This window comes from Zasmidium cellare, assembly GCF_010093935.1.
Source record: "Zasmidium cellare ATCC 36951 unplaced genomic scaffold M409scaffold_16, whole genome shotgun sequence".
NCBI lineage: Eukaryota > Fungi > Ascomycota > Dothideomycetes > Mycosphaerellales > Mycosphaerellaceae > Zasmidium > Zasmidium cellare.
The window spans coordinates 164,510-189,180 of NW_022986960.1; the positions used below are offsets into that span (position 1 = coordinate 164,510).

General features: G+C 53.9%; 11 protein-coding genes across 11 annotated transcripts; 4 read left to right on the forward strand and 7 right to left on the reverse strand.

The window, feature by feature from the left end:
• Window positions 1–110: 110 nt before the first annotated feature.
• M409DRAFT_66146 (uncharacterized protein) lies at window positions 111–1,802 on the reverse strand (the record flags this gene model as incomplete). The annotated part of the gene is made up of 4 exons (XM_033816811.1): window positions 111–375; window positions 429–1,053; window positions 1,104–1,684; window positions 1,717–1,802. 4 exons carry the CDS (start codon window positions 1,800–1,802, stop codon window positions 111–113), a joined length of 1,557 nt encoding a protein of 518 aa, XP_033667952.1.
• Window positions 1,803–3,398: 1,596 nt separating this feature from the next.
• On the reverse strand, window positions 3,399–3,719 carry M409DRAFT_22499 (uncharacterized protein; the record flags this gene model as incomplete). Its single annotated transcript, XM_033806358.1, has 1 exon — window positions 3,399–3,719. The coding sequence occupies one exon, from the start codon at window positions 3,717–3,719 to the stop codon at window positions 3,399–3,401; it is 321 nt and encodes a 106-aa protein (XP_033667953.1).
• A 502-nt stretch (window positions 3,720–4,221) lies between these two features.
• Window positions 4,222–5,422, reverse strand: M409DRAFT_22500 (uncharacterized protein; the record flags this gene model as incomplete). The annotated part of the gene is made up of 2 exons (XM_033806359.1): window positions 4,222–4,282; window positions 4,332–5,422. The coding sequence occupies 2 exons, from the start codon at window positions 5,420–5,422 to the stop codon at window positions 4,222–4,224; spliced, it is 1,152 nt and encodes a 383-aa protein (XP_033667954.1).
• Window positions 5,423–5,994: 572 nt separating this feature from the next.
• M409DRAFT_22501 (uncharacterized protein) lies at window positions 5,995–6,675 on the forward strand (the record flags this gene model as incomplete). Its single annotated transcript, XM_033806360.1, has 1 exon — window positions 5,995–6,675. One exon carries the CDS (start codon window positions 5,995–5,997, stop codon window positions 6,673–6,675), a length of 681 nt encoding a protein of 226 aa, XP_033667955.1.
• A 154-nt stretch (window positions 6,676–6,829) lies between these two features.
• Window positions 6,830–7,624, forward strand: M409DRAFT_22502 (uncharacterized protein; the record flags this gene model as incomplete). Its single annotated transcript, XM_033806361.1, has 1 exon — window positions 6,830–7,624. One exon carries the CDS (start codon window positions 6,830–6,832, stop codon window positions 7,622–7,624), a length of 795 nt encoding a protein of 264 aa, XP_033667956.1.
• Window positions 7,625–7,826: 202 nt separating this feature from the next.
• On the forward strand, window positions 7,827–8,996 carry M409DRAFT_22503 (uncharacterized protein; the record flags this gene model as incomplete). The annotated part of the gene is made up of 1 exon (XM_033806362.1): window positions 7,827–8,996. One exon carries the CDS (start codon window positions 7,827–7,829, stop codon window positions 8,994–8,996), a length of 1,170 nt encoding a protein of 389 aa, XP_033667957.1.
• Window positions 8,997–10,061: 1,065 nt separating this feature from the next.
• Window positions 10,062–12,230, reverse strand: M409DRAFT_54279 (uncharacterized protein; the record flags this gene model as incomplete). Its single annotated transcript, XM_033812661.1, has 2 exons — window positions 10,062–11,152; window positions 11,204–12,230. The coding sequence occupies 2 exons, from the start codon at window positions 12,228–12,230 to the stop codon at window positions 10,062–10,064; spliced, it is 2,118 nt and encodes a 705-aa protein (XP_033667958.1).
• A 1,703-nt stretch (window positions 12,231–13,933) lies between these two features.
• On the reverse strand, window positions 13,934–14,272 carry M409DRAFT_54280 (uncharacterized protein; the record flags this gene model as incomplete). The annotated part of the gene is made up of 1 exon (XM_033812662.1): window positions 13,934–14,272. One exon carries the CDS (start codon window positions 14,270–14,272, stop codon window positions 13,934–13,936), a length of 339 nt encoding a protein of 112 aa, XP_033667959.1.
• Window positions 14,273–15,640: 1,368 nt separating this feature from the next.
• Window positions 15,641–16,406, reverse strand: M409DRAFT_66149 (uncharacterized protein; the record flags this gene model as incomplete). Its single annotated transcript, XM_033816812.1, has 4 exons — window positions 15,641–15,929; window positions 15,990–16,189; window positions 16,245–16,323; window positions 16,375–16,406. 4 exons carry the CDS (start codon window positions 16,404–16,406, stop codon window positions 15,641–15,643), a joined length of 600 nt encoding a protein of 199 aa, XP_033667960.1.
• Window positions 16,407–17,318: 912 nt separating this feature from the next.
• On the forward strand, window positions 17,319–21,107 carry M409DRAFT_66150 (uncharacterized protein; the record flags this gene model as incomplete). The annotated part of the gene is made up of 1 exon (XM_033816813.1): window positions 17,319–21,107. One exon carries the CDS (start codon window positions 17,319–17,321, stop codon window positions 21,105–21,107), a length of 3,789 nt encoding a protein of 1,262 aa, XP_033667961.1.
• A 539-nt stretch (window positions 21,108–21,646) lies between these two features.
• Window positions 21,647–23,080, reverse strand: M409DRAFT_54282 (uncharacterized protein; the record flags this gene model as incomplete). Its single annotated transcript, XM_033812663.1, has 1 exon — window positions 21,647–23,080. One exon carries the CDS (start codon window positions 23,078–23,080, stop codon window positions 21,647–21,649), a length of 1,434 nt encoding a protein of 477 aa, XP_033667962.1.
• Between the last annotated feature and the right edge of the window lie 1,591 nt (window positions 23,081–24,671).

Consider the following 24,671-nt stretch of genomic DNA (forward strand, 5'->3'; position numbering starts at 1 on the left):
CCAATTGCAACTCACGGTATATATGGAAGCGCGAAGGTAGATATGCATGATGTTGCTTAGAGGCAATAGGCAGTAACAACACACACTTCCCTTCTCACTGCGCACATTATTCACAAGACGTACCGAAACGTCTTCCTCTCCTTGTCAGTGAGGTTGGCCCAGACATCACTCCTGACCGACGCTTCCGACAGACTATCATCCTCCTGCGTCGGAGGAGGGCCAAACACTCTATCTCGACTGCGATTGGCGCACCAGTAGTAAATAGCAAGTGCCCCTATCAGAACAATCGCGCCTGCCTTGACGGCCACCAGAGTGAGTCTAGCAGGCTGATAGGATGGAGCGTCGTTCTTCTGCACAGCATATGGGCCAATGATGCTTTGTATATGTCAGTGAGTGCCTCGCCATGGAAGTGATTTGAGTCGACTTACTTTCCAATGGCAGTAGCTGCGCTCACTGAAGCCGTTGCGATGCTTCGTTTCGTGTGTCCGGCGACATTGGCGGTTATCCAGTGATATTTCAGGGCAATCGTGGGTATGCTGCAAGCAACCATCCACATGCCGATCAAATTGCCTGCTCTGTTCGACTTGGGCAAGAAGGCCACTAGACAAGATCCAAGAAGGGACAGTCCGTAGCCAGTCATTGCCACCGCCCAGCGAGGCATCCACCTATATCGAAGGGTGAAGGCGGCCAGAATGCTCAGGATCACTGCAATGGCTCCAGCTGGGGCAGTCAATAGCGCTGCCTCTTTCGACGTGAAGCCAAAGCTGCGAATGAGGGTCACGCCGTATATGCCAAGAATGCCAGCACCCGTAGACACGACGATGTTTCCAATAGTAAGAAGCCAGATCTGTGGATCAGTAAGGGCGGCGATAATGTGAGATCGTTCGAATTTGTGGCTCGAGACTCCCGTCTGATTGACCGCGACATACTGTATCACAGCCGTCTTCTCGGCGTCGGTGAGGAAACGAGCGTTCATGGGTGTATCAGGAAGTAGCCACCAAGTCACCAGGCCAAGCAAAACGCTCACGACACCGAGCACGAGGAACATGATGCCTATCGCTACAGTCAGCCTTCATTCGACTATAACATGACAGAGTACTTACGCCAGCCCTCTAGGCCTGCAGTGTGGACAAATTGGAAGCCAAAAGAGATGAATCCACCAAACACGAGTCCACTACCAGCTGCCGTGAACCAAAGCTCGAAGCGGAGGGCAGCCTCGTCCTTGCGGTAGTACTGACTGGTAAGAAGCATCAAAGCCGGCGGGATGGCAGCATCGAAGACCCCCATCAGGACTCGTATGCCCATCATTCCTCCAAAGCCCTGCACAGCAGCGGTACAGGAGATGACGATGCCCCAGCAGGTCAAACAGAATGCCAGGAATCGGGCGATGGGGACTTTGTTAAGTACTGGGCCCACGAATGCAGACGCCACGAGGTACGCCCACCATAGCGAAGAGGCGATATTGTTGAGCTCGTTGCCTTTCAATCCGAGGTCCTTTTCCAGCCCCATAATGATGGCATAACCCAGCAATGATTTATCCAGGAACTGTAGCAAGTAGTTCAGGTAGAATATGGGAAGTATCCAGTAGTCAATCTTCCTCCGGATGCGCTTGATATCAAGATCCGCCGCGTCGCGATTGGCGTCGTGAGAGCATAAGAAGTCGTACGCCTCGTCGAGGCTTTTCCTGTTGCCACCGGTAATACTGACGTGACGAACAGAGTTTTTTCGGTCGTGTGTACTGTGGCCGAGTACATAACTTTCTCGACATTGTGCGAAGGCACTGCGTTGATGGGGACCGCCATTAGCGTGTTTGGGCGTGAGGAGCCCAGTAAGGAGTGAGAAGCACAAATTTCGCACGCATTGTGAGAAAAGCGCTGAGAGTGGCAGTGCCGTCCAGTTATTATAGCTTGATCCAGTCTCTGCTCCATGACATTGGGTTTGCTGGAGCGGCCACTGAGACGTTTGAGAGGAGAACGGGTGTGTTGGTGCTGCTGATGAGACCAACAACTCGCACGCTACAGCATGCTTCCTAGCAGTAGCCGTGGTTGCCACTGACTGGCAGTCAGTCGATCCCTTCCTGTGCGTCTTCGCCGGGGTTCAGGTGCTGGCATGTAGTAACCATTTCCGGTGCTGGCCTGGGCCATCAGATGGAGCGCCACGGATGTGTGCTGGGGTTACGGTCTCCGTAGGCCTTGTCCGTTACTAAGCCTTTCAGTCAGTTGTGCTTCATTGTCGTTGCCGTGGCTTTGATGCTGTTGTTCCGTCGTTGCATTTAGATCGATAAGTTAACACGGACTCGACCAATGAAGTCCTGTTACTTGTATTGTACAGATCTCCCGTCGTAAAATGCCGTACGGTAGAAGATTTCGGCTTCAGGGAAGGTAGCAAAGGGTCCGTTTCTTGGCCAGGATAGTATCCAGGATGATATCCGTTCTCCGGGATATCGGAGAGCTTGTTGAGATCCGCGTGACGGCGACCGGCCTGTCACTCAGGCTCAGGCCACATTCGCTGCTATACGAGCTCTTGTTGCCCTCGTTTCAATCGAAGAAAGCGGTTGGCTGCCATTCTGCGTGACTTTGACAAAAGGGCGTCCGCTAGGTCCCGGAAATGGCTGCCAATGCGAAGTGTTGCGAATCTGCGTCCGGAACCATGATGTAGACTTCTGGGTGATCTGTAGCTCACAATGAATTGTTTGTTTGAGCAGCACTTGTGTGTTCTGGAGAAAGTGAGGTTGAAAAGAAGCCACGCGAGCCGTTGAATCCTTCCGCGCGCTACGCCAGTGTCGATCAAGCGGCTAACCGAAGAAGGAAGGAACGGACCTCGAGCCTTAGTTTTGTCATCATCTCCGGCTACAAGGACACAGTCTTACTCATGCAGGCAGATATTTCATTTGAAGATGGGTCCTTTGACTAGGAAGCCTGGCTGAGTGGTAATTTTGAACTTGCCGGAGATGAAAAGAGGCCCTTGCATGAGACAGGGTCCGCCTGAGTTCGGAGTCAACCGCGAGGATGCGTACACAAGATGTTTGTTTAGACTCTCTCGGTGCCGAAGTAACACATGGCATGCCATGAGAGGTTCGGCGGAACATCTGATTCAAAAAGTCCTAACCCGAACCCGTGGGCTGCATTGTACCCGAATCCTCGACAAATTCAACGTGGGGACTTTTGAGACTGATGTCTGCTGTTCGAGCCGCTCTGATGGACATCAATCGACCAGAAATTTGGCAGGACAGCGATGAGCTCTCCTTCGAAAGGCCCCGGTTCCCAGCGATTCGCGCTGTAAGGTCGACAACATACCTCACACCTGACGGGCAAGGGGCGAGAGCACTCCCATCATATCTCCTTCTCCCACTCCCATTTCCCCTCCTCCCTCCCCACTCCTCCCTCCCCCCTCATTCCTCATTCTCCCTCCCTCCACCCCCTCCCCAACCTCTTCCCCCCCGCCTCATGCCTCACCCACCCCTCATGATCCTCCCGTCTCCGATAATAAACACTCGGATCCCTCGCCGTGAAAGAATTCACACTGTCATGCCTCTTGAGTGCGATCCGCAATAATCCCTCCGTGGTGCGTTCGTGGTCGCGCTGGGCGAGTTTGGCGGCTTTGCGGTCTTTGCGGTCCTTGCGGCGGGTGGTTGTGGAGGAGGAGGAAGAGTTGGGGCGCGAGGGGGAGGGTTTGAGGAGGTGGAGGTGGGTGAGGAGGGTTGTTAGGGGTTTGGGCATTGCTTTGGCTCGTTCTTCCTGTGTGTAGGGGCAGTCGGTGGTGAGGGCTTGCTTTTTGTGTGTTGTGCTCTACCCCGGTCTGCGGACCGTGGAGATCGCCAGGGGTTAGGCAGTGGGTGAAGGTCGGGATAATGCAGTAGTGATGTCTTTGCAGTCGTTGTCTTCTTTGAGCTCGTGAATGACTTCGTCAAGAAACAGGAGGATGTTGTGCCGTTTTCAAGATGCTGCGAGTGTTATCTAGGCTCCGGCAACACTAGGCGTTGTAATATAAGACATTGACAAAAGAAACAATAGCAAAGGCAAACAATAACTCCATTCACCAAACCCAACAAAAGAGATTCTGTAGATCCAGATTCCGTACGCCATTCACCGTCGCTTGATGCAGTGTCTGGTAGATTCGTGTTGTATTCACTGATGCCGAAGTGGGCATGTGATATGAAGCGCTAGTGTGGGTTGGTCAGTTGGTGATCAGGCGTCAGAGTTGTCATGTGGAACTTACTGTTCAGTCCTCCATCTGATCTTCAAACCCATCTGGGATCTCGGCTTCCATCAGGAATCTGCTACTGCAAGACGTTAGTGTGATATTGTCCCGGGTGAGAGCGTTACACTTACATCGTCCGCTTCTGCTCACGGTCGAACGTCTCTGGCTCATCCGCATCTTCGATCGACACCGCCATGGAATCAGTACGAGAAACATTCTCCCCTAAGAGAATCTCAAGGCCCCGAGCAATTTCATTGTCTCTGTCGCCACGATCAAGCCTCCATCGGCTACCATCATCGTGGGGAGCATTGCCCTCGAGTGCATTGAGCGCCTCGTCGTTGACATGAATAGCTCTGGGAGTAGTCAGAGCACGGTAATTCTGTCGCTGATCCGGAGCAATGTCGCTGTAGAGCTCGTAGACGTTGTCAAGCGTAGGCTGACTGCTGAAGACCTCTGCGTGTTGATCGGTCTGAGTGCCCTCCACATTCTGCCAGTTGGAAGGACCCGCTTGGTCGGCAAGAGGTCTGATCTTCTCGAGAGACCGCGCATAGTCTTGAGCCGTGAATCGAGGCGGGTTGGCAATAGTGACTCTTTTGAGTTTGATGCTCTTGCCCTTCGATTCCGGTTCTTTATACTGTGCAAGATCATTCTCGGAACGCTTGCGCTTCCTGGCAGAGCCGATTGCTGGCATGCTGATATGACTCTTGAGTCTCCGCCAGCCAGACTGGGCCGGGGATCTCTCCATCGGCACAGGCTGCGGAACATCCTGAGGAGCCGGGCCTTGCTGTTGAACGTTCTGGGGATGGGAAAAGTACGCACTGTCTTGCGCATTGAGAGGAGCACGAGACCGCCTTCCGCTCAACGTGAAGTGGCGGCCGAGGAAACCCGATTTGCGTCGTTCTGATGGTCGTCGGTTAACAGCATTTCTCGGGTGGTCTGGGAACAGTATCCCACCATTGACTCGCTGCGCTCCTTGATCGTCTCCGTACGCCTCGTAAGCGAAGCTTGCAACTCGCTCTCTAGGCGGACTAGGCGAGGAACCAGCAGTGAAGAGGCCAGCAAAGACATTTGAGATTCCTTGGCCGAGCGCGGCAAGACTGGGCTTTGAGCGCAGCTTTCTGAGTGTCTGCTTGTTCTCTTGCTGGTTGTCGTTGTCAGGTTGAGCTCCGCCAGCCTCCCCATTCTGGCCAGCAGCTTGACTGTTAGTGTAGTCGTCAGGCATGTTGCCTTTGTAGCTGCTGCTCCGGCGTGGAAGATGAGTTGGTTATGGAGTAGGAGGAGATGGGAGCTGCACTCACTCGGAGAGCTCGGCGAGCAAACGCAAGAGGTGGGTTTGAAGTGCCTGGGGCATGCATCGTCTCTTGTTCGCCAGCTCTCTCTGCGTGGAGAAGTGGTGACGGCCACATACTGCTGCTGTTTGCTGTTGAGCCACTGAAGAGTGTCCCTATAAGCATTAGCATCTCCCGACAGCCTGGCTTCAGCAAAAGCTTGGCGGACCAGCAGCGAGAAACTGTTTCCTGAAGGGTAATATCAAAGCTGACTGTTCCTGTCCCCATGGTGCTGGTCCAGCACTGCCACAGGTAAAGTCGTGGAGCCTCTTACATTGTTTTCGACATTCTCATCCAGATATAATGCACCAGCAGGCCCGTCTCTCACCGATTCATCACAGCGACATCGATCCCCAGTTGAATCAACACAGTCATATCGCCTACCAGCAGCCGAAGAACTATATCCTGCTTGTGCCTTGTTGGCCAGTGCGAGGCAAATCAATCAAGTCTAGCAACAAGCACCGAGATGGCGATCCATTCGAAATTCGCCAGGGAGCAGTATGAAGCTCTCCTGGCCCAAGAAGACTCCAGTCGCTATCGACTCTCAGACTTCAAAAGCCACTTCAAGAAGACGGTCCAGAACCTCCGCTCCACATTCACGCCGAAAGCAGACGGGAAATCCGGCATGACCGGTTTATCAAGTCTCGAGGAGCTATCACCAGGTTTCCAGGGCGGCCACAAGCTTGCAACGATGCTGTCGTCCAGTAGCACTCTGCCAAGTAAGATGGCTAGTGGTAGCAAGTCCGGTAGCTCGAGCGCATCAGGCTGGGTCAGCACATGCACGCCGAATCTATCCGGCTCGACTCTTCTTTCCCAATACGGAGATCCCGAAGACGCGCCTACTCCCTGGGACTCTGGTCTTGACTTGATCACGCCTGCCTCAACTCCAGAGCTAGCAACGCCGCTCGACGTCGAAGGCACCTGCAAAAGGCTGCTCTCGCGAACAGTGCGCCGCGTCAGCCATGGCAGCATCCACTTCGACGATGGCGACTACATCCGCTTCGGCAGCATCAATACCGGAAAAGTCACCCTCCATCGAGCGCCTAGCGTTCAGTCGCACCCAGCCATCAGTATCTCCAGCTCCGAACTTGACGACGTCGAAACGTTGGCAGGCTGTTTCCCTGAGATTGGCGAGTTGGTCGCATAAAATTATCAACTCAACCAACTCCAGCAGGCCTGCATCCAGAACCATGCGTGGCATACCAAGAACAGCACTTTGAGTCGCAATCAGGCAGTGACGTCGATGTCAAAGATTCTGTCGCATCGCTCAAAGATCGCATGTTGTCGCGAGAGCTGGAAAAATGCGACTTTCAAAGAAGTCATCTCCGCGAGCTCGACTGACTTCGCCAGCCATAGAACTGGACATTGAGCGCGCCAGAGCACATGCATCGAACCAAAGTCCTGAAGTAAGCCCGAAGGACACCGCCGACAGCACGCGACACTCGCTCGGCATGCTGACCGCCCCAAACTCGATGATGGACCTAAGCGAATCGCCGAGCGGCGGATCCCGCAAAAGGAGGCAGCATCGACGCAGCGACTCGCAAGTATGGCGCCCAAGAGATGCGTCGTCGAGACAAAGACCTTCGTGGGCGTCGATCGGCCATCATGCTATAGTACCGTGGCGGTCATCGTTTACATTAGAAGAGACGAGGAGCACTATCCGGGTGGTGGAGGGCTCAGAAGGATCAGAGTACGATGTTGAGAAAGACAGCATTTGGAGTCCGTTGGAGGGCGAAACCCAGCCATTGCTGCAAGAGTATGGGCCAGGAAAAGGTGGCTATGGCGACGAGACGGGATGCCCTGCGGACTGGTTAGGAGCACCAAGGCCGAGATTGAATCATCCTGCAATGCCTTCTCGCTGTTCCCCCTCACCGCCAACCTCTGGAACATGCCAAGAAAGCCTTGCAGACTCACCTCCTGCACAGCTCAAGAAGCAGGTAGCGACTCCAAGGGTGACGGAAAAGAAGAGCGCGTTCGTGGAACATCTGGATGAGAATCGCGAAGTGCTGAAGAAGCTGGGGATCCCGTATGAGGACGGAAAGCGTCGCAAAGTCTCGGACTGGTTCAACAGTCTGAAGAAGATCTCAAGCAAGTAGTCGGTCGTTTAATTGATACTATCATTAGGTATTGCAAAGGGAAGACTGAAGTCAGAACCACCAAGTGAAGTCAATGCCAATCCTCACCCCTGCTGGAGCTGAGTCCGTTCTGCCGAGGGCATCGTCATGGTGCAGCAAAGCTTCATGTTCCTTCACCACCCATTGAAACATTTCCATCGTCCTCACCTCTCACCCACCAGAAATGGCACCCTCAAGGGCAATAACCTCCACCCTAAAAACCACCCTCAGAACCCCCACCACCATCCAAAGAAGATGCATCTCAGCCTACGGCTACGAACAAGCCAAAGTCCTCGTCCTCTCCAACTACGGCGAACCCAAAGACGTCCTCCGACTACACGGCCATAGCATCTCCCCACCCACCGGCGACCTCCTGACGATAAAATTCCTCGCGGCGCCAATCAACCCCGCCGACATCAACCAGATCCAAGGCGTCTACCCCACCAAACCCACCTTCACCACATCGCTCAGCACGCCGGACCCCATCGCCGTGGGCGGGAATGAAGGCGTGGCGGAAGTCGTCTCCAAAGGCGGGAATGTCAAGGGGTTCGAGAGGGGGGACTGGGTGATTATGAAGAAGCAGGGGTTCGGGACGTGGCGGACGCATGCGCAGACGACGGCGGAGAACCTCGTGGCGATCAAGAATAAGGATGGTTTGAGGCCTGAGCAGGTCGGGACGGTGTCCGTGAACCCGTGCACGGCATACCGCATGTTGAAGGACTTTGTCGACCTCCGACCGGGCGACTGGTTTATCCAAAACGGCGCGAATTCAGGCGTCGGCCGCGCTGCGATCCAACTGGGCAAACTCTGGGGCTACAGATCCATCAACATCGTGCGGAAGCGAGAGACGGGCCACGAAGCGCTGGTGGAAGATCTCAAATCCCTCGGCGCAGACGTCGTGGTCACAGACGAAGACCTCGCCTCCAAGGACTTCCGCGACCAGCTCAAAACTCTAACGAACGGTGGCCGCGAACCTATCCGTCTGGGCCTCAACTGCGTCGGCGGCAGCCTAGTTAATAACATGGCCAAACACCTGTCCCCTTCCTCCCCGCTCGTCACCTACGGCGCCATGTCGAAGCAACCCGTGCAACTCCCCATGGGCCTGCTCATCTTCAAAAACATCTCCTTTCAAGGATTCTGGGTCTCCCGCTGGAGCGACGCCCACCCGGAGGAGAAGGAGAAGTGTGTGGCGGAGATTCTGGATCTTACCAGGCGGGGCGTTTTCAGGGATATTCCGACGGAGAGGGTGGAGTGGGGACGGGGCACGAAGGAGGGGGAGTTGGTACAGGCGGTGCAGGGGACTTTGGAGGGGTATCGGAGTGGGAAGGGGATTTTTGTTTTTGGGGATACTTGAACGAAACAGATCAGAATGCAAAAGCTGAGATGAGAAGATGAAGATGAAGTGAGTCGTGGATGGGAATCCAGCCTCGGATTCAGGGACGCCATAGACACGGTCTTCCATGCAATCCACGGGAAAGGCCAAGGCGAAGAACCAGGTCGTTCCTCAGAATGAGGATGATGTCAATACCACCACCATATAGAAAGTCGCCTGTTACCATCCATATAGTATGATGAGATACTCCACATAGACAACCATCCAGATTCAAACAAACAAACTCCACCTCCACCTCTCCCCTCTTCTGCATCGAGATCTTGTACGGTTGGTCTACTCACGCATCGCTCAAAGTCAATATCCGTCTCCACCAGCTGATTCTCCTTCCTGATCGCTACTGGAGAGGCAGATCGGAGAGGTCAAAGCAGCTGGGTAAACGAGAAGGTATTGTTTGTTTTTTAACATCATCATTGTGTGTATTACCTGGCCTAGTACCTCTACCACTAGCACTAGCACCACCACGGCCATCACCACTCACTCCATCAATCGTACAAGTAAAACAGTACTGCAAAACAAGCAAAAGCAAATGACCCCTCCTCCTTCTCGCCCTTCCATGTCTCTCGAACAGCAGAACGCCCAAGGGTATCACAGTGCAGCAAACAAGCAGAAAAAACCTCTTCAAACAGAAAGCCACTTTTCCTCGCCTTTCTTTCCGCTCCAGCACAGCCAGAGAGGTCGAACGAACGAACGAACGATTTCTCGCGCGAAGGAAAACGCCCTCCTACTCCGCGCTTGGATACCTCGAGCAACAACGCCGTCTGCCGATGGGGAAAAGAAAACCGCAAAGCGAAAGGAAAAAACAATCAAACAAACGTACCAATCCAATCTTTTGGTCTCTTTGGTCGCGAACGTGCGTGCGTGCGTACTTGCTTTTAGTCGGTGCTTTTGGTGCGATGTCGATGTCGATGTTGTGATGCGGTGTCGTTGGTAGTAGTACAGCCTGCCAGAATGCAGGGCGATGATAATGGCCGTCTCGTCGTGTAAACGTAGGGTCGTGTACCGTTACAGATATTTCAAGACCTTTTCCTAGTGGGGCTTGCTTCCAAAACGATCCAGAGCCAGAGTCTGCTGAATGCCTGACAGCGAGCTGCCACGGCTGCGGCGATGCTTCTGCATGAGTGGGCTGGCGACCTTCTTGATGCCCGCACCGGTGATGTCCTGGCTGGCGCGGTTCTTGCGAGCTGGAGTCATTGGAGTGTTGGCCGCAGCACGTCTGCCCTTCTGAAGAGCATTCGCCTCCGATGTCTGGGCACGCTTGGCAGGATTCGCCGCGAGGGAGCTCACGTGACGAGCACGGGTTTGGTTGTTGCGGAATGAAGAGATGACACCACGGCGTTGATCGAAATGACACAGCAGATCGCCGTCGTTGCCGTTCTGAGGCGTCGATATGAGCTCGTCAAAGGCTTCGCTGGTTGGCGACATCACACTTGCTGCGGACTGCGGCTCTTCCATCTCCGAATCAGAGTCGTCCATCTGAACAAAGTCTGCCATGTTGACATCGGTCTCAACATCAGCGGCAGAGTCGCCAGTCGTGTTCGTGGATGTGAAGGAAGCCCGTGTTGCGTTATTACGGGCAGCCATGACGATGTCCTCGGCGATTCCCCACTCATCGTTATTGCGAAGGAAGTCCAAGTTTCCATCGAACATGGTCCCGAGCGTGGATCTGGCTGTCAACGGCCGCTTTGGAATCACGGAGGCAGTCCGAGGTGTAGAGCGGACGCAGGTATAGGTGCCGTTGGGACTACCATCGCGGCTACCAACAGCCTTGCGTGCGCGTTCCCAGTGGGCACGCTCGCCTTCAGGAGGGTTTGGAGGGCATTCGACCTTGACGCCGCTGCCTTGGACATCGATCTCGATGCGTGCCTTGGTGGGGTCACGCATGAAAGTGCCCATCTTGGGACGGCCATCGTTCGTCTTTGGCGTGCTGAGACGGCCGTTCGTAGTCTTTGCGCGGGCCAAGGTTGTAGGTCGCTTGCTCGGAACGGGCGTGCTTGGTTCGCTGCTGGGAGTGCTGGCTGGAGTGCTTGCATTTTCACTCGCATTTCTCATGGCCTTGACTCGAGCGACGAACACCTCGGGATCTTCTTCGTCAGTCGTATCGCCATCGTCTGAATCGGCTAAGTAGAGGTCAGCAAAATATCATGTGCTAAGAAAAGTGAAGTCTATACAGGAGAAGTCGCTCTCGTTGCTGTGCGAGTCGCTTTCTTCTTCATCGATTTCGAAAGCTTGACGTTCGAACTCGTCCTCAAAGTCGTATACAGACTCGTTGTCTTGAATGGCGTCTGCAGCATCCGTCATGAATGTGTATTGCCGCAGAAGGGGATCGTCGCTGCCGTCGAAGAGATCTGGGAAGTGGTTGATTGCGTCGTCGTCGTTGCTACTCATGCTTGAAGTGCGCGATGAGGCGCGGTCGTCGAAGCGGACTCTCTTCTGCGTCACGCTCGAAGGTGCGCTATTCTCGCGACTCACGTGTTCCGTACGCCAAAGGGACATGTCTCCATTCAAGAGACCTTCAGCATCGGTCATCATCTCCCGATACAATCGATCGCCAGATGACAGTCCTTGGAACGGGTCCTGGTTGAAGTCCAGGTTCAGATCATCGAATATCGAACTGTCTTCGCTCTGCACGCTCGTTCGACGTTCCAGAGCAGCGAGACCTCCGACGAGAGAGAGATCACTAATTTCGTTCGTGATAGCAGTCGCAGTCCGCGGCCTCTCCGTGCGTTCGAACTCTGCGATCAAGTCCTTCTCGGCGGAGCGCAGGATCTTCTTCTCGTGGTCGTCTGCACCAGACTCATCGGCGTCACTGATAGCGTCGATGCCGGCGTAGTCTTCTTCATCAATTGGGTGGGCGCCTGCAATTGCTTGGTCGTCAAACATGTCTTCATCCGAAAGCCCTGCCAGATGCGATGCAGCACCGTTTCCAATGCGTGCTGCGCCTGACAGGGCAAAGTCATCTGGGTCGTCGTCTTCATCATCGTCATCAGTACTACTCTCCCCTTCGTCATCGCCATCGTCGCTGTCATCAGAGACTGCATCTCCGGTGCGCGGGCCGTGAGCGATCGTCTTCATGTTGGTCTTGGTCTGCTTCGAAGACATGGGCGCCATCTTTGGGCTGCCCTTTGGTAGCTTCCTCTGATTCTGGAGGAGCTGCATGTTCCCTTGCGGGATCGCGTGTGTGGATTGATTCGCCATTGAGAATGTATCTTCTTAGGTCTTGAAATAGAGGGGGTTTTTTCGGTGGAAAGAGGTGGTGAGGTGAGGTATGGGAGCGATTCGAGACGCAGAAAGCGTGTGTCACACCGTATGATCAAGGTATATCGCGTAAGTCGCCTTCGGGCAACAATCTGAGCAGTTGTAGAGTGCTGTGGGCTTAACCTGCACTGTGGTCAAGCCTATACTTCGTCGTGGTCTGCAGTGCAAACGGAGGTCGGTATGCCGATGCCTGTGAGATGAGTGAGTGAGGGCACTCGATGTCTCCTGACAGGCTGGGTGGCTGCTAGCAAGCGGTGCTTGGAGCAGTCGGAGGGTGAATCGTCGAATTCGGTTGAAGATCTCGAAGAGCAATTGACCGGACTGGAGAGGCAGCACGTGGCCACGACTCCAGCGGCGAATTTAGAGCTCAACGACAGCCTGTGGCATCTTGGACGACGAAGTGAATGAATGTACGCTGATATGATCCGTATGGGATGGAGTGGCGCTTCGTTGCTGGTCTGGAGACGGGAGTTAGCACTGGATGTGAAGCCTGCGGTCTCACCCTGCGGCCTCGAGGACGGCGCGCAGAAATATCGCCGAGTCGCATTGGGCACTCGCGACGTGGTGAAGACATCATGACGATGAGAATGGCCGTAAGAGACGACTGGAGCAGTGTGCCGACTTACTGTGAGTGGAGTGGTTGGTTGGAGAGCAGAAGAGAAGGAGGAGGAGGAAGAGTCGATGCGAGGTACTGGTAGCCAAAAATCTCGAACAAGGTTTGGCGCTAGGCACATCCCTGCCAGGCGCTCCTTCCACGGGCGGTGAGAAGAGTCAAGAGACACGCGACCGGCGAACAATCTGCTGAGGCTTGCCAGGACTGCCCATGCAACGATGCAGCGGCCTCGAACACGTTCATCACCACTCTCGTCGCCCACGAGCCACGCATCACACCAACACTGCACCGGGATCTGACATGGCGGGCAGGAATCTACGCAGCGTCGACGGCCGTCTTCCTCGACCAGCTCGCTGGTGCAGAAGCTAGACTTTGGCACTTTTCCTGTCCGCGCGACCAATCAAGATGGATCCAAGGGTCGCCTCCCGCCGCAGGCCCATGCCCCCCATGCATCCGCTGCATTCTTGTGTGCCTCACAGATGCTCCATCATCGAGATGCCGCTGCCCAGAAGACGACTCACAGTACGCGATGTACATCATGTCCTTGGTTCTTACCTGCAGCCCGACCAATAGCACTCCCCCACGCTCAACGTCGCTGGTGTACCGCTCGACGACTCATACCAATACGTCGACGGCATCTCGTCAGGGAAGAGAGACCCTGGTCCAAATCGCCGCGCAGGCGTGACGTTCCTCAGGGGGATGTGCTTCAGGCTTCGACATGCTGGCCAGCGGCCAATCGCCGACACGACTTATTTATTACTCACTGGTCTCGACTACCTTCCATGGATACCCCCTCCTCCACGATGACTTGATCTTGCCAGTACAGCAGAGAAGAGCTGAAGACCTCCAACAACGACAACGCACCAGTCGAACCCCGTCCGAAGAAGCAGAGTCACACCATTCCACCGGTATGACTGCATAGCGTTTTTCGCTACCTCGTACGTCTGGATGCCGGGGAGCTGACGGGTGCAGCGAGCCGAATCGAACTCTGCTGCTCCATGGTTCGCACCAGTCTCGACTGTTCGACCTCTCACCATCCAGATTCCCTCTCCACCAACATCGAAACTGCCGCGCTCTCACACATAACTCTGATAGCAAGTTCAGTCATCCAACATCCCACGCGGGATTCGATACTGCATGCGCTGTCAATCTGTACGATACATCCTTCCTCTTCAGCCGCGAACACAGAAGAGCCTCCCTCCAGCCCACGTGCGACTCGACGACCCTGTGATGTGATGCGCGGCGAGCCATGCATCATCGCCCGGCGCTGGCGGCCTGCAGAAACTTTGGCGCTTTTTTCGTCCCAAGCATACAAGCGAGACGCATCATCGTGCGACAACGTCGCTCTTGCTCTTGCCGTATCTGGCATGCATCACGTGCTTGATGTTCATTCACTCGGACTGCCACGTGCGACGCCTGGATGGCTTATTCTACGCTTGGAAGGTGAGACACGTTGCTACTAATGGGAGATCATCAGAAAATGAGCACCGAAGACCGTCCTGCATCTCGGTCTTTTCATCATCAAGGACCGTCAATTTCCGACGGGGACCATTACTACAGCTTCTCTCACTTGTGGACACGAAGTAGCTCATCCAACACTACACGACTTCCCGACAAATCCGCCATCCACAGGGCCGTGTCGCCTCTACTACCAGGCGCCTTAATATCGATTCATGACCCAGCAAACACGCTGACAGCTGTTCACTCCACTGCTATATATCCAACATGAGTCTGTTCCTCAACACCCAATTGCACATGTCTCGTCGCAACGGCCATGCTGCACGAGTTCACCGAGTTGGCCAGACACCCACGCAAGTCTCGCACTGTAAATCCATCTTGGATGAGTTGATCTTTACATGATCTCTCAGCCGTCGCCACGTCAGGATTGGAGGTGGCTTCCATTGCCTCCTCTGCCAAACGAATATCTCGTGTTGAAGGATGTGGACTGCGGCAGTGCAAGGTTGCCATGGAGGGCGTAATCGCTGACCCAGTCGATGGGATCGCTGTGAGGTATGTCCTTATCTTTCATGGTAATGCATTCCAAGATTCAGGGATACGATTGTCAGTAGAAAGACTTAGCCAGGTCTCTGTTCTTGTCAAGATACTCCAAGTTGCTCACGAGCCTCTGTCCTAGTATGGGAACGTAAGTAATTGTGGCCAAAGCTGAGCATACAGAGCTTGCCCTGCCGGTCCGTGATGATGCACTATCGAGACGTGGGATGAGAAAGAAAGCAGAAGAAAGGACTCTACTCCATCTACCAAGAACCTGAACCTGAGGCGAACGAAAAGACCAAGCCACCACAAGAACCAGGCTAGGCGAAAAGGAAAGTCGTTTGTAGTACGTAGAGACATCCCCTCACAACCAGATAGTTATTATGCACCCTTTCAACTTTTGTCTAAAACTCCTTGATACGCCTCATCGCGACAGACAAACGCCCGCTCGAAGAAGCAGAACAGCAGTGATTATACGCAATTCTCTCTATGCAAATGCACGCACGCTTGCCGGTTTTTCAAAAAGGGAAGCAGGTAAAACAAGTTCATGTCATTTTCCATCCATTTTCGCTTGCGGTGCTGTGTAAAAGCGCTGTTGGGTGTTCAACAAAACATCGATGTGATCCTCCGTCCGCCCCGTTCATTGCGTCTCTTCCCTTGATATCCGGCCTCCCCAATTTTTGTCTCCATCTCCCCTCCTTGGGCGCGGCCCTCTTCCTCATCGTAGCCGTACTTTCCCCCAATCTTATAGTATCACGCAACATCCGCTCCTCTCTTTCCGGTCCCCGCTCAACAAGCTCTGCCTCGTCGCCGCCTCGAACACATCGTCCACGCCCTCGCCCGTCAGTGACGAGCACTCGAGGTATTTCTTGGCGCCGATCCTCTTACGGACTTCTTCGCCTTCGTCCGGGGTGAGGAATTTCTCGCTGCGTTTGCGCATCTCTTCTTGGGCTACGGGGTCGTCGCGGAGATCTTTCTTGAGGCCGACGAGGATTATGGGGACCCCCGGGCAGCGCTCGAGGACTTCGGGGTGCCTGTATTGAAGGGGGATGTTAGTGGCTGGCGGACTGTGTGTTCTGGTAATTGCTGCTTACCACTTGGTAGTGATATTATGTAGGGAATCGGGACTTGAAACTGAAAATGCAATGAGGATAACGTGAGCTTGGCTGTATGCCAGCGGCCGTAGTCGTTCGTAGTCTTCTTGGCCTGCGGTATCCCATAGAGCCAGCTGGACTGATTTGCCGTCTACGCGACAGTCGGTAACATAGTTCTCGAAGACGGTGGGTACATATCGCTGTTGCTGTCGTAAGTCGCTGTTTCGTCTCTGCTGGTGTGAGGTCAAGACTCACCGTTGGGAAGTAACCCAGTGTAAAGACGGAGAGCAAACTGGTCTTTCCACAAGCACCGTCGCCAATGATGACCAGCTTCCTGTCGCGCGAGTCAATTCATGTCCACGGCCAGGGTACTCTGCCCACCCACCTTCGCATAACCTGAGTATCCTGTTGCGCCATTTTTATGTCGGTCAGCCTTACGGCCCTCGGCGGCTGGGAGTCTTCGCCAGACGAAGTTGGTGTATCTGGAGGGCTGTTATTTCAATGCCTTTCCGGTGCTGCCAACTCTTTGCTGTTTCGCGTCGTAAGCTCTCGGGTGTTGCCTGTGGAGGGCCTGACTCCCGTGTCGGATTTGGATTGTGCAGGGACCGGGTAGAATGGAGGAGAGAATGGGCACGGCGGCGACAGCAATGGGTGAGTTGGAGGGAGGGTGAGGAGAAGCGGCGGTGGTGATGTTGGAAGAGGCGCAGTAGTATGGACGGATAGACGGGCGTCGCGAATGCTGCGCAGTCAAGTTTCAAGCCAACGGTTGGGACAGGCGTCCGCCAAGCTCGATCCGAGGCCGCAGTTGGGACCAAAGCTGTTGACGACCTCACGGCTTGTTGGCAGATTTCTGGTTTCGTGGCAGCTTGGAGGGCGTGGTGAGAATAGCCGTGGTGGTGATAGTCTGCAAGCCTTCAATCAATTGTCCATCAATGTGGTCGGGCGAGCTTCAAGCGGGTGAAGCCGAGAGTCAGTCACTCACAATCCTCAGCCACAACGCTGTGCAAGACCTAGTTGGACATACACCACGCAGCCCCTCCACCACCAGTACCACCGATCCTACCTGCTGGCCCGACTTATGCTACTGAGCAGCACCATTCGCCCTCCCGTCACGAGAGTCCGGCCTGGCAGAAGGTCACCGCAGAGCGAAGGTAGGCCGCCGCACGAATCACGCCCGAACACCTTGCGGGCACGACCTTGCCTTCCATCTCCAATCTGGCCCTTCACCACACGCACCTCGACTACACCTCTCTCCGGCTTCTGACTGACACGTGCTCGCCATAGCTGTCCCCTCCGTCCTGATCTCCGCCCGCGAGGCCTCCACCCACCATGTCGGCGACTTCCAAAGCCCCTCCGCCGCCCACCGCCAACGGCGTCATAACCGCTCCCCCCATGGCCGGCGGCAATCGCAAGAAGCAGAAGCGACGTGCAAAGCAGGCCGCCAAGCAAGCTGCACAGGTTCCCATGCCGTCTGCAGCGGACTCCACCGATGTCGGCTACGATGAGGACGCGCTCCGCTACGACGACGATGAGGAGGACTACTCCGACGAGGGCGAGCCTGATGATTACGACGACGACCCGCACTATGCGCACGAAAACGGCGTCCACTCGCCCCCTCACGCGACAGGCAAGAAGAACAAGAAGAAGAAAAAGCACTCCGTCGGACATGGCCACAGCGCATACGACCCGGACATGCTTCCTCCCATGCCTGCGCACGCCCATCCTGGTGCAACTGCCGTACGCCCGCCCCCTCGGTCAGGCCAGAGCAACCCGAACATCTGGAATACCAGCACCCAGCAGGAGCGCCAGAATATCAAGGAGTTTTGGCTGAGCCTAAGTGAGGAGGAGCGCAAGGGACTGCTCAAGATCGAGAAGGAAGCGGTGCTCAAGAAGATGAAGCAGCAGCAGAAGCACTCCTGCTCGTGCACGGTCTGTGGGCGCAAGAGGACGGCAATCGAGGAGGAGCTGGAGGTGCTGTATGAAGGCTACTACGAGGAGCTTGAGCAGTACGCACACCATGATCACCCCCCTCTGCCCTCCACCGACGGCATGATGCCCGACCCTCTGCAGCATCGGCAAAACCACCCTCTGAACGTGCCCCCGCCTACGCCTCATCTCCATAATCATAATCACAATCATCACCACCATCACCATCATCCGCATCCGCATCCGCACCACAAGACCAGCCACATGCACGAGCATCTGGGAGAGGACGACGAGTTCAGCGACGAGGAAGAGGAAGAGTACAGTGAGGATGAAGACTACGATTCTGAAGAAGATGATGAGCCGCATCCTGAACCTCTGCCGCCCCGCGCTCAAGCAGGTGTGCCAGACTTCTTCAACTTTGGCTCACATCTTACTGTCAAAGGTATCCTAACACCCTGGGTTGAAAAGCTGAAAGCGGGGCTAAAGGGTAATGCAGACAATCTCCTCACCGTCGCTGACGATCTGCTCAAGAACGACGGCCGCAAGTTTATCGAAATGATGGAGCAGCTCGCCGAGCGTCGCATGCAGCGTGAGAGTCGGTCCCAGTACGAGGCGGAGACTCATCCTGGGTATCCGCCAGACGATCCTGCATACGCTCACGAAGACCCCCTGGCCGCTGGTGACGAATTCGATGATGATGAGGGGTCGTACGATAGTCAAGACGATTACGAGGATGATATCGAGGAGGAAGATGAGATGGTTGGTGGCCTTCAGCTGGCAAGTCGCGATACAACTCAAACTGATCATTCACAGGGTGGGCTAACCGAGGAGCAACGAATGCAGGAAGGTAGACGAATGTTTCAAATTTTTGCCGCTCGCATGTTTGAACAGCGGGTCTTGACTGCATATCGAGAGAAAGTCGCGGCCGAACGTCAGAGGAAACTCCTGGAGGAGATTGACGACGAAGACAAGCTCCAGGCCCAGCGAGAGGCGAAGAAGCAACGAGATGCGCAGAAGAAGAAAGACAAGAAGAAGCAGCAGCAGCTCGCCAAGGCCGAGGAGAAGGCGAAGCGGGATGCCGAGAAGGCTGATGAGGAGAGGAAGTTGAGAGAGGCGGAGGAGAAGAGGTTGGAGGAGCAGCGGAGAAAGAAGGAGGAGCAACGTAGGAAGCGTGAGGAAGAGAAGAAGAAGTTGGAAGAGGAGAAGGCGAGAAAGGAGGCCGACAAGTTGCGGCGACAACAAGAAGAGCAACAGCGGCGGGAGGATGCCGAGCGTAAGGCGCGCGAGCAGAAGGCTGCTGAGAAGGCGAAGAAGGAAGAGCAGAGGAAGCGTGAGCGAGAGGAGCGAGAGGCTCGTGAGAAGGAAGCACGAGAGCGCAAGCTTCAAGAGGAGCGCGAGAAGAAGGAGCGTGAAGCGAAAGTCAAGGCCGATAAGGAGGCAAAGGAGCGAGAGAAGACGGCGCAGCAAGCTGCACACCCACCGCAGCAACCTCCGCAGATTCAGAAGCGCCCTTCACAGCCTGGCATGGTGGCCATCCCTGGGGTTTATCCCAAGCAGACACCGTCCGGCATCTCCTCGCCACATCCGCAAATCGCCACGCCCGCGATTCCAAAGGCGCCGACGCCTGCGAAGCAGAGACAGCAATCACAGCAAGGCTCGCTTGCATCTTCACCGAAGCAAGCACAGTCACAGCTATCGAGTGCGCCCAGCAAATCGTCTTCTCCTGGAAGCAATGCACCGCAGACTTCAGTCCAGCCGAAGACGATCATGCAGAAGCCAGGAAACCAGCAGCCCGGCCAGCAGAATCAACATCCAATTTCCAGCGCATCACCACTCCACCAACAGCCAATTCAACCTCCACCAGGCATGCCGCACCCCCAGCATCATGGCGGAGGATTTGGTGGGATGCCGCCTATGGGATTCCCAGGTTTCCAAGGTCCTCAAGGTCCCATGATCCCAAGCATGGCACAGCGAGGTGGTCCGATGGGTATGTTTCCTCACCAGGGACCGCCGCCAATGGGCATGCCAAATCGAATGTCGTTCCCCGGCATGAACGGGATGCCTCCTCCAGGTATGATGGCTCCGCAAGGCAGAGGATATCCGTTTGAGGGCCCCGGTCAGAATCAACCCCCTCCTGGATTCAATCACCACCCGATGCCACAGCAGAACCAGACGTCACCTATTGGCAGCTCGCCAACCGCCCCTGGAAGTGAAGACCAGCGACAGAGCATGTCGGGTCATTCTCGCCAACAGTCCAGCGACAAGGAGCGATTCGAGTCAGCAGCTAACCAGCCGATTGCACGGCCAGCACCGATTCAGCGGCCTAGTAGTGTGAAGCCTCAAGGACCAGATCGCACAGGGTCGACTGATCTGGACGATCTGTCCAAGCACCTCGGAAGCTCAGCATTGCTGGATGACAGTGACGAACCCATTACCACCAGCATGGCTGACAACAGACGGCACTCGAATATCGCACCTGGTGCGAGGAACATCACCATGCCTGCTCCAGGTATCGGTCAAATCGGTGGCTTCGGTGCACCAGGTGGATTCGGCACGCCTGCAAGCAATTGGAACACGCCGGGCATGCCGTTTGGTCAGAGTCCAGGTCTCGCTCAGCCAGGTTGGGGTAGTCTTCCAACTCCAGGCATGAGCAACTGGGCGAACCAAAATGCTCCATTTGGTGCTTCTGGCTTTGGCTCGATTGGCGGTTCGATTGGTGCGGCTCCCATGCACCGACCGGGCGTAGGCCTCAGCCGACCCCTGACCATCCGTCTCGCGGTCTGCCAAGCGTGCAAGCAGCTCTCCCAAGCCAACCGCGGTGAGGGCGACGGCTTTCACAACGTCGACGTGCTCCTCCACCAGATCGAAGCCAACCGACCCATGCTCGACTCACCGCCGACTTTACGGGAGATTGAAGAAATCTGCGAGACCGAAGGCGACAGCCAGAACGGCGGTGGCGAACTTCACGTGCGCAAGGATGATGGCAGTCCAGCCTTTGCCGTCAAGTGGGAGGCCGACGCAGGTACACCAGACCAAGGTCGAGGCAACTCTGGTCTTGGTGAGATAGGATCTCCCATGCCGAGTCGACCGTCGCCTGCGACTGGTTTCGGCGCTCCAGGCATGCCTATCGGACGTGCGCCTGGGATGCTGCCGAATCTGGGCGCCGTGGTGGGTTCTTCGAATCCGAGCTAGTTGCGATGATTCGTTATGGGATTTGATGGCTTTGGGCGGAGGGATTACTTTCTGCCACCTTTCGGATCGTCAATCACAATTGTTTGGGCGCGAAATGACCGCTGGGATGAGACCGCCTGGAGCAGGCATGGCTTTTGGACGTTTACGTAGTCTGCTCTGCTGTAGCGCGCTCGTTTTCTCGGGCCTCTTCTTAACTATTCGCTACCCTGGGTTCTGGGAGTAGCTGAATTTTGAGGTATCCTCACTTACATGTACTCACTCGCCTGTTTATCTTCGCGCTGTGTGTCCAGTCTTCCTCACTTCGCGATGCTCATGTCTCTGTATTTGCTCCTTTAGACGGGCAGGTAGGTTGTGTATAGATACGACTTGGGGGTCTCGGTTCTGATTACGGAGCAAAAGAGAAATTCCCAATTCTCGACAGTGTCAATTCATTGATTCGTTAAGCTCGTTCCATCTTCTATATCACTATCCATGGCCCTCGATCTATGTCATATTTGATGAGTATTGCACTGCACTTCCCTCCAATCTATGCACCCTTCTCATCTTCCTTTAACCCGCAAATCCTGATCTTTGCTATACACCTCCTCACACGCCTCCCGGAACACCTTCACGAAATGTCGAACGTCCTGATAGGAGTTGTACAGCGGCGCGGGGGCGACTCGCACGACGTCTGGTCTTCGCTCATCCACGACGATGCTGTTATGCTCTAGAATCTCCATGATGAGGTCTAGTAACCCCCGTTCGAGCTTCACAGATAATTGCGCGCCTCGCTCGTCGGGGTTCCGGGGCGTGATGATGTGGAAGAGTTTAATGCCGAATTTCGCTTCTTGTTCTTTGAGGAGGAGGTCGAGGAGCTGTTCGAGGTAGGCGGTGATTTTGAGGCTTTTGGCGCGGATGGCGGACATGGAGGTTTGGTTGAAGACGTCGAGGCTGGCGCGCACGGCCGTCGTGTCCGCGACGGAGATGTTGGAGACTTGGAAGCCTGCTGCGCCGGGGATGGGCTCGAAGTTGTTTGACATGGCGAAGCGGCTGGACTTTTGGGAACCCCACCATCCTTGCAATCGGGGGCGGTATTCGAATGCTGGGTCGTCTTCGGTCCCGACATTTTTGACTTGGCCGTGGCGTTCGTGGACGAAGGACCCGCCTATGCTTCCTGGACCGCTGTTGAGGTATTTGTACGTGCACCAGGCGGCGAAGTCGACGTTCCAGTCGTGGAGGTGGAGGGGGACGTTTCCGGCGGCGTGGGCGAGGTCCCAGCCGGAGATGATGCCTTGGCTGCGTGTATGTGCGGTGATGGCGGCCATGTCGAAGAATTGGCCCGTGTAGTATTGGATTCCTGGGAGAAGGACAAGCGCGAGTTCTGAAGCGTGTTGATCGATGACGGAGAGGATGTACTCTGTCGAAAGCATCGAGTCGGCGTCTGATGGCGGTTCGAGGAAGACCATCGAGTCGTTTGGGTCGAAACCGTGGAAGCGGATCTGAGATTCGACGGCGAAGTGGTCACTCGGGAAGGCTCGTCCTTCTATCAGAATTTTGTGGCGGTCTTTGGTGGGCTTGTAGAAGCTGCACATGAGAAAGTGGAGGTTGACTGTCAAGGTGTTCATCACGGCGACTTCTTCTTTCTTTGCCCCAACGATCTGGGCCATGTCTCCGCGTACATCCTCGTCGACGTCGATGTAAGGCGAGAGGCGCGTGTCGGACAGCTCTTTGAAGTGGGCGAAGACGCCCTTTTGCGCCCAGGTGGATAGGTATTCTTCGAAGTATTTTCTGGTCAACGTTGGCTGTACTCCCAGCGAGTTGCCACACAAGTATGTTGAGAGCTCCTTGTTGGTTTCATCTTTCTTGCCGCCGATATTCGGTCTGATCAAATCTGCTTTCGTAGGAATCGCAAAATGGTCGCGGAAGTCTTTGAGAGGATCCTGCTCGTCTTGTGTTCTCGCATATTCTTCTGTGAATAGCTGTTCTTGGTCCATTTTGATGGCAGGTGCGGAGATGGTGAAACAAAAACCGGGTGACGGCGATGAGAAATTGACGAGACTTGCCTGTCAGGCTGGCTTTATGGACGCTTCTTCAAGTGGCTCGCTGTTGTTGCGATCGATGTGGTGGATGTGGATGTAGATACGATGCTCGGCGTAGATCCGTGGTTGTCATGCAGCCTCTGGTACGGAGGGTGGTACCAAAAGTCCTTGCCACCCCCTTGCCGGCCGCAACGGATAGACTAGCCATATCAGTAATAGACTTTGTGATCCTTTGACTTTATTCTGCTGTAAAGGTGTTAATCATAGCTATTACTGAAGCTATACTGTCTTTAAATAGATACCGCCGTCGACTATAAGTTACTCTACTCCTATAGTAACTACTACTATACTTATAGTACAAAAGCTAGCCTTTTAGATTACTAATCGAGTGCCTTAGCGATATAGAGAGCTAGCTAATAGTAGTACCTATAAAGTAGTCTAAACGTACGCCGAGGATCTTTAGAATCGATAAAATAGCTAGACTAATATATATCTAGTTACTATAAAAGCGGCTACGGCGGCTTTTAAGACTACTAGCCTAACTAATAAAGAGGTAGCTCGCCGGACTTATATCTCGGAGAGGCAGATTCGTAATATTATAAAGTTAGCTAAAGAGCGTAGGTTTAATAGTAGCTTATACTATAATAAGTTCTTCGTAGATAAAGCTCGGACTAGCTAGCTAGTTAAAGTAGTTAATACTACTTTTAATATAGTAAAGGACCTTATATCTAAATTACGGCAGATACGCTCTCTAACGTATATAGTAATAGCTCGGTAGTTAAAGTTAAAGTCGATTATTATTAGTCTAATAACGGTCTAGCGGCTACTTTATTATTCCGGCTACTATAAAGTAAAGCTAGTAAAGAAGCTAGGGTTAACGGCTACTTAAAAGGAGGCTAGGTTATAGTAGTATTTAGCGTATAGGTATTAGACGCTTAATAATTAGAAAAAGATATTATAGAGCGACGAGATAAGTATTATTTACGGCCTTCGAAGAGGTAGTAATCGCGTCTAGTAGATAGTCTATAAGTAGAATATAAAGACCTATATTCGTAATCGATTTAAAGGCTTCTCCGAATTTATATTCTAGGGTTACTTCTCGTACGATTATAAGGGCCTTTATAAAGTATAGATAATAGAGACTACTACTAAAAAGAAAGCTACTAAGGTTAACTTAAAAGCGAAGAATAAAGCGATTAAGTAATAAGCTAAGATTAACTAGTAACTATCTACTATAATAGAGCGTTAGCTACGCCTTAACGATAATAAGAGCCGTTAAATACTAAAGTAGAGCTTTACGAAGGAGCGTAGTAAGCTATCTCGTAATAGTAAAAGGAGGATTAACTAGTATAGGTATTAGAAGGACGTATTATTACCTCTAATAGTACCCTTTATAAAGTAGTACTAGTTAATTATCTAAAAAGACGGTACGCCGGCTTATAAGTACTTCGCTAACGTCGCTATATACTCTAAGCTGTCTATTAAGCGCCTCCTTTAGCCTAGAAACTTACCTAATTTAAATATAATTAAACTAGTTTAGTATTAG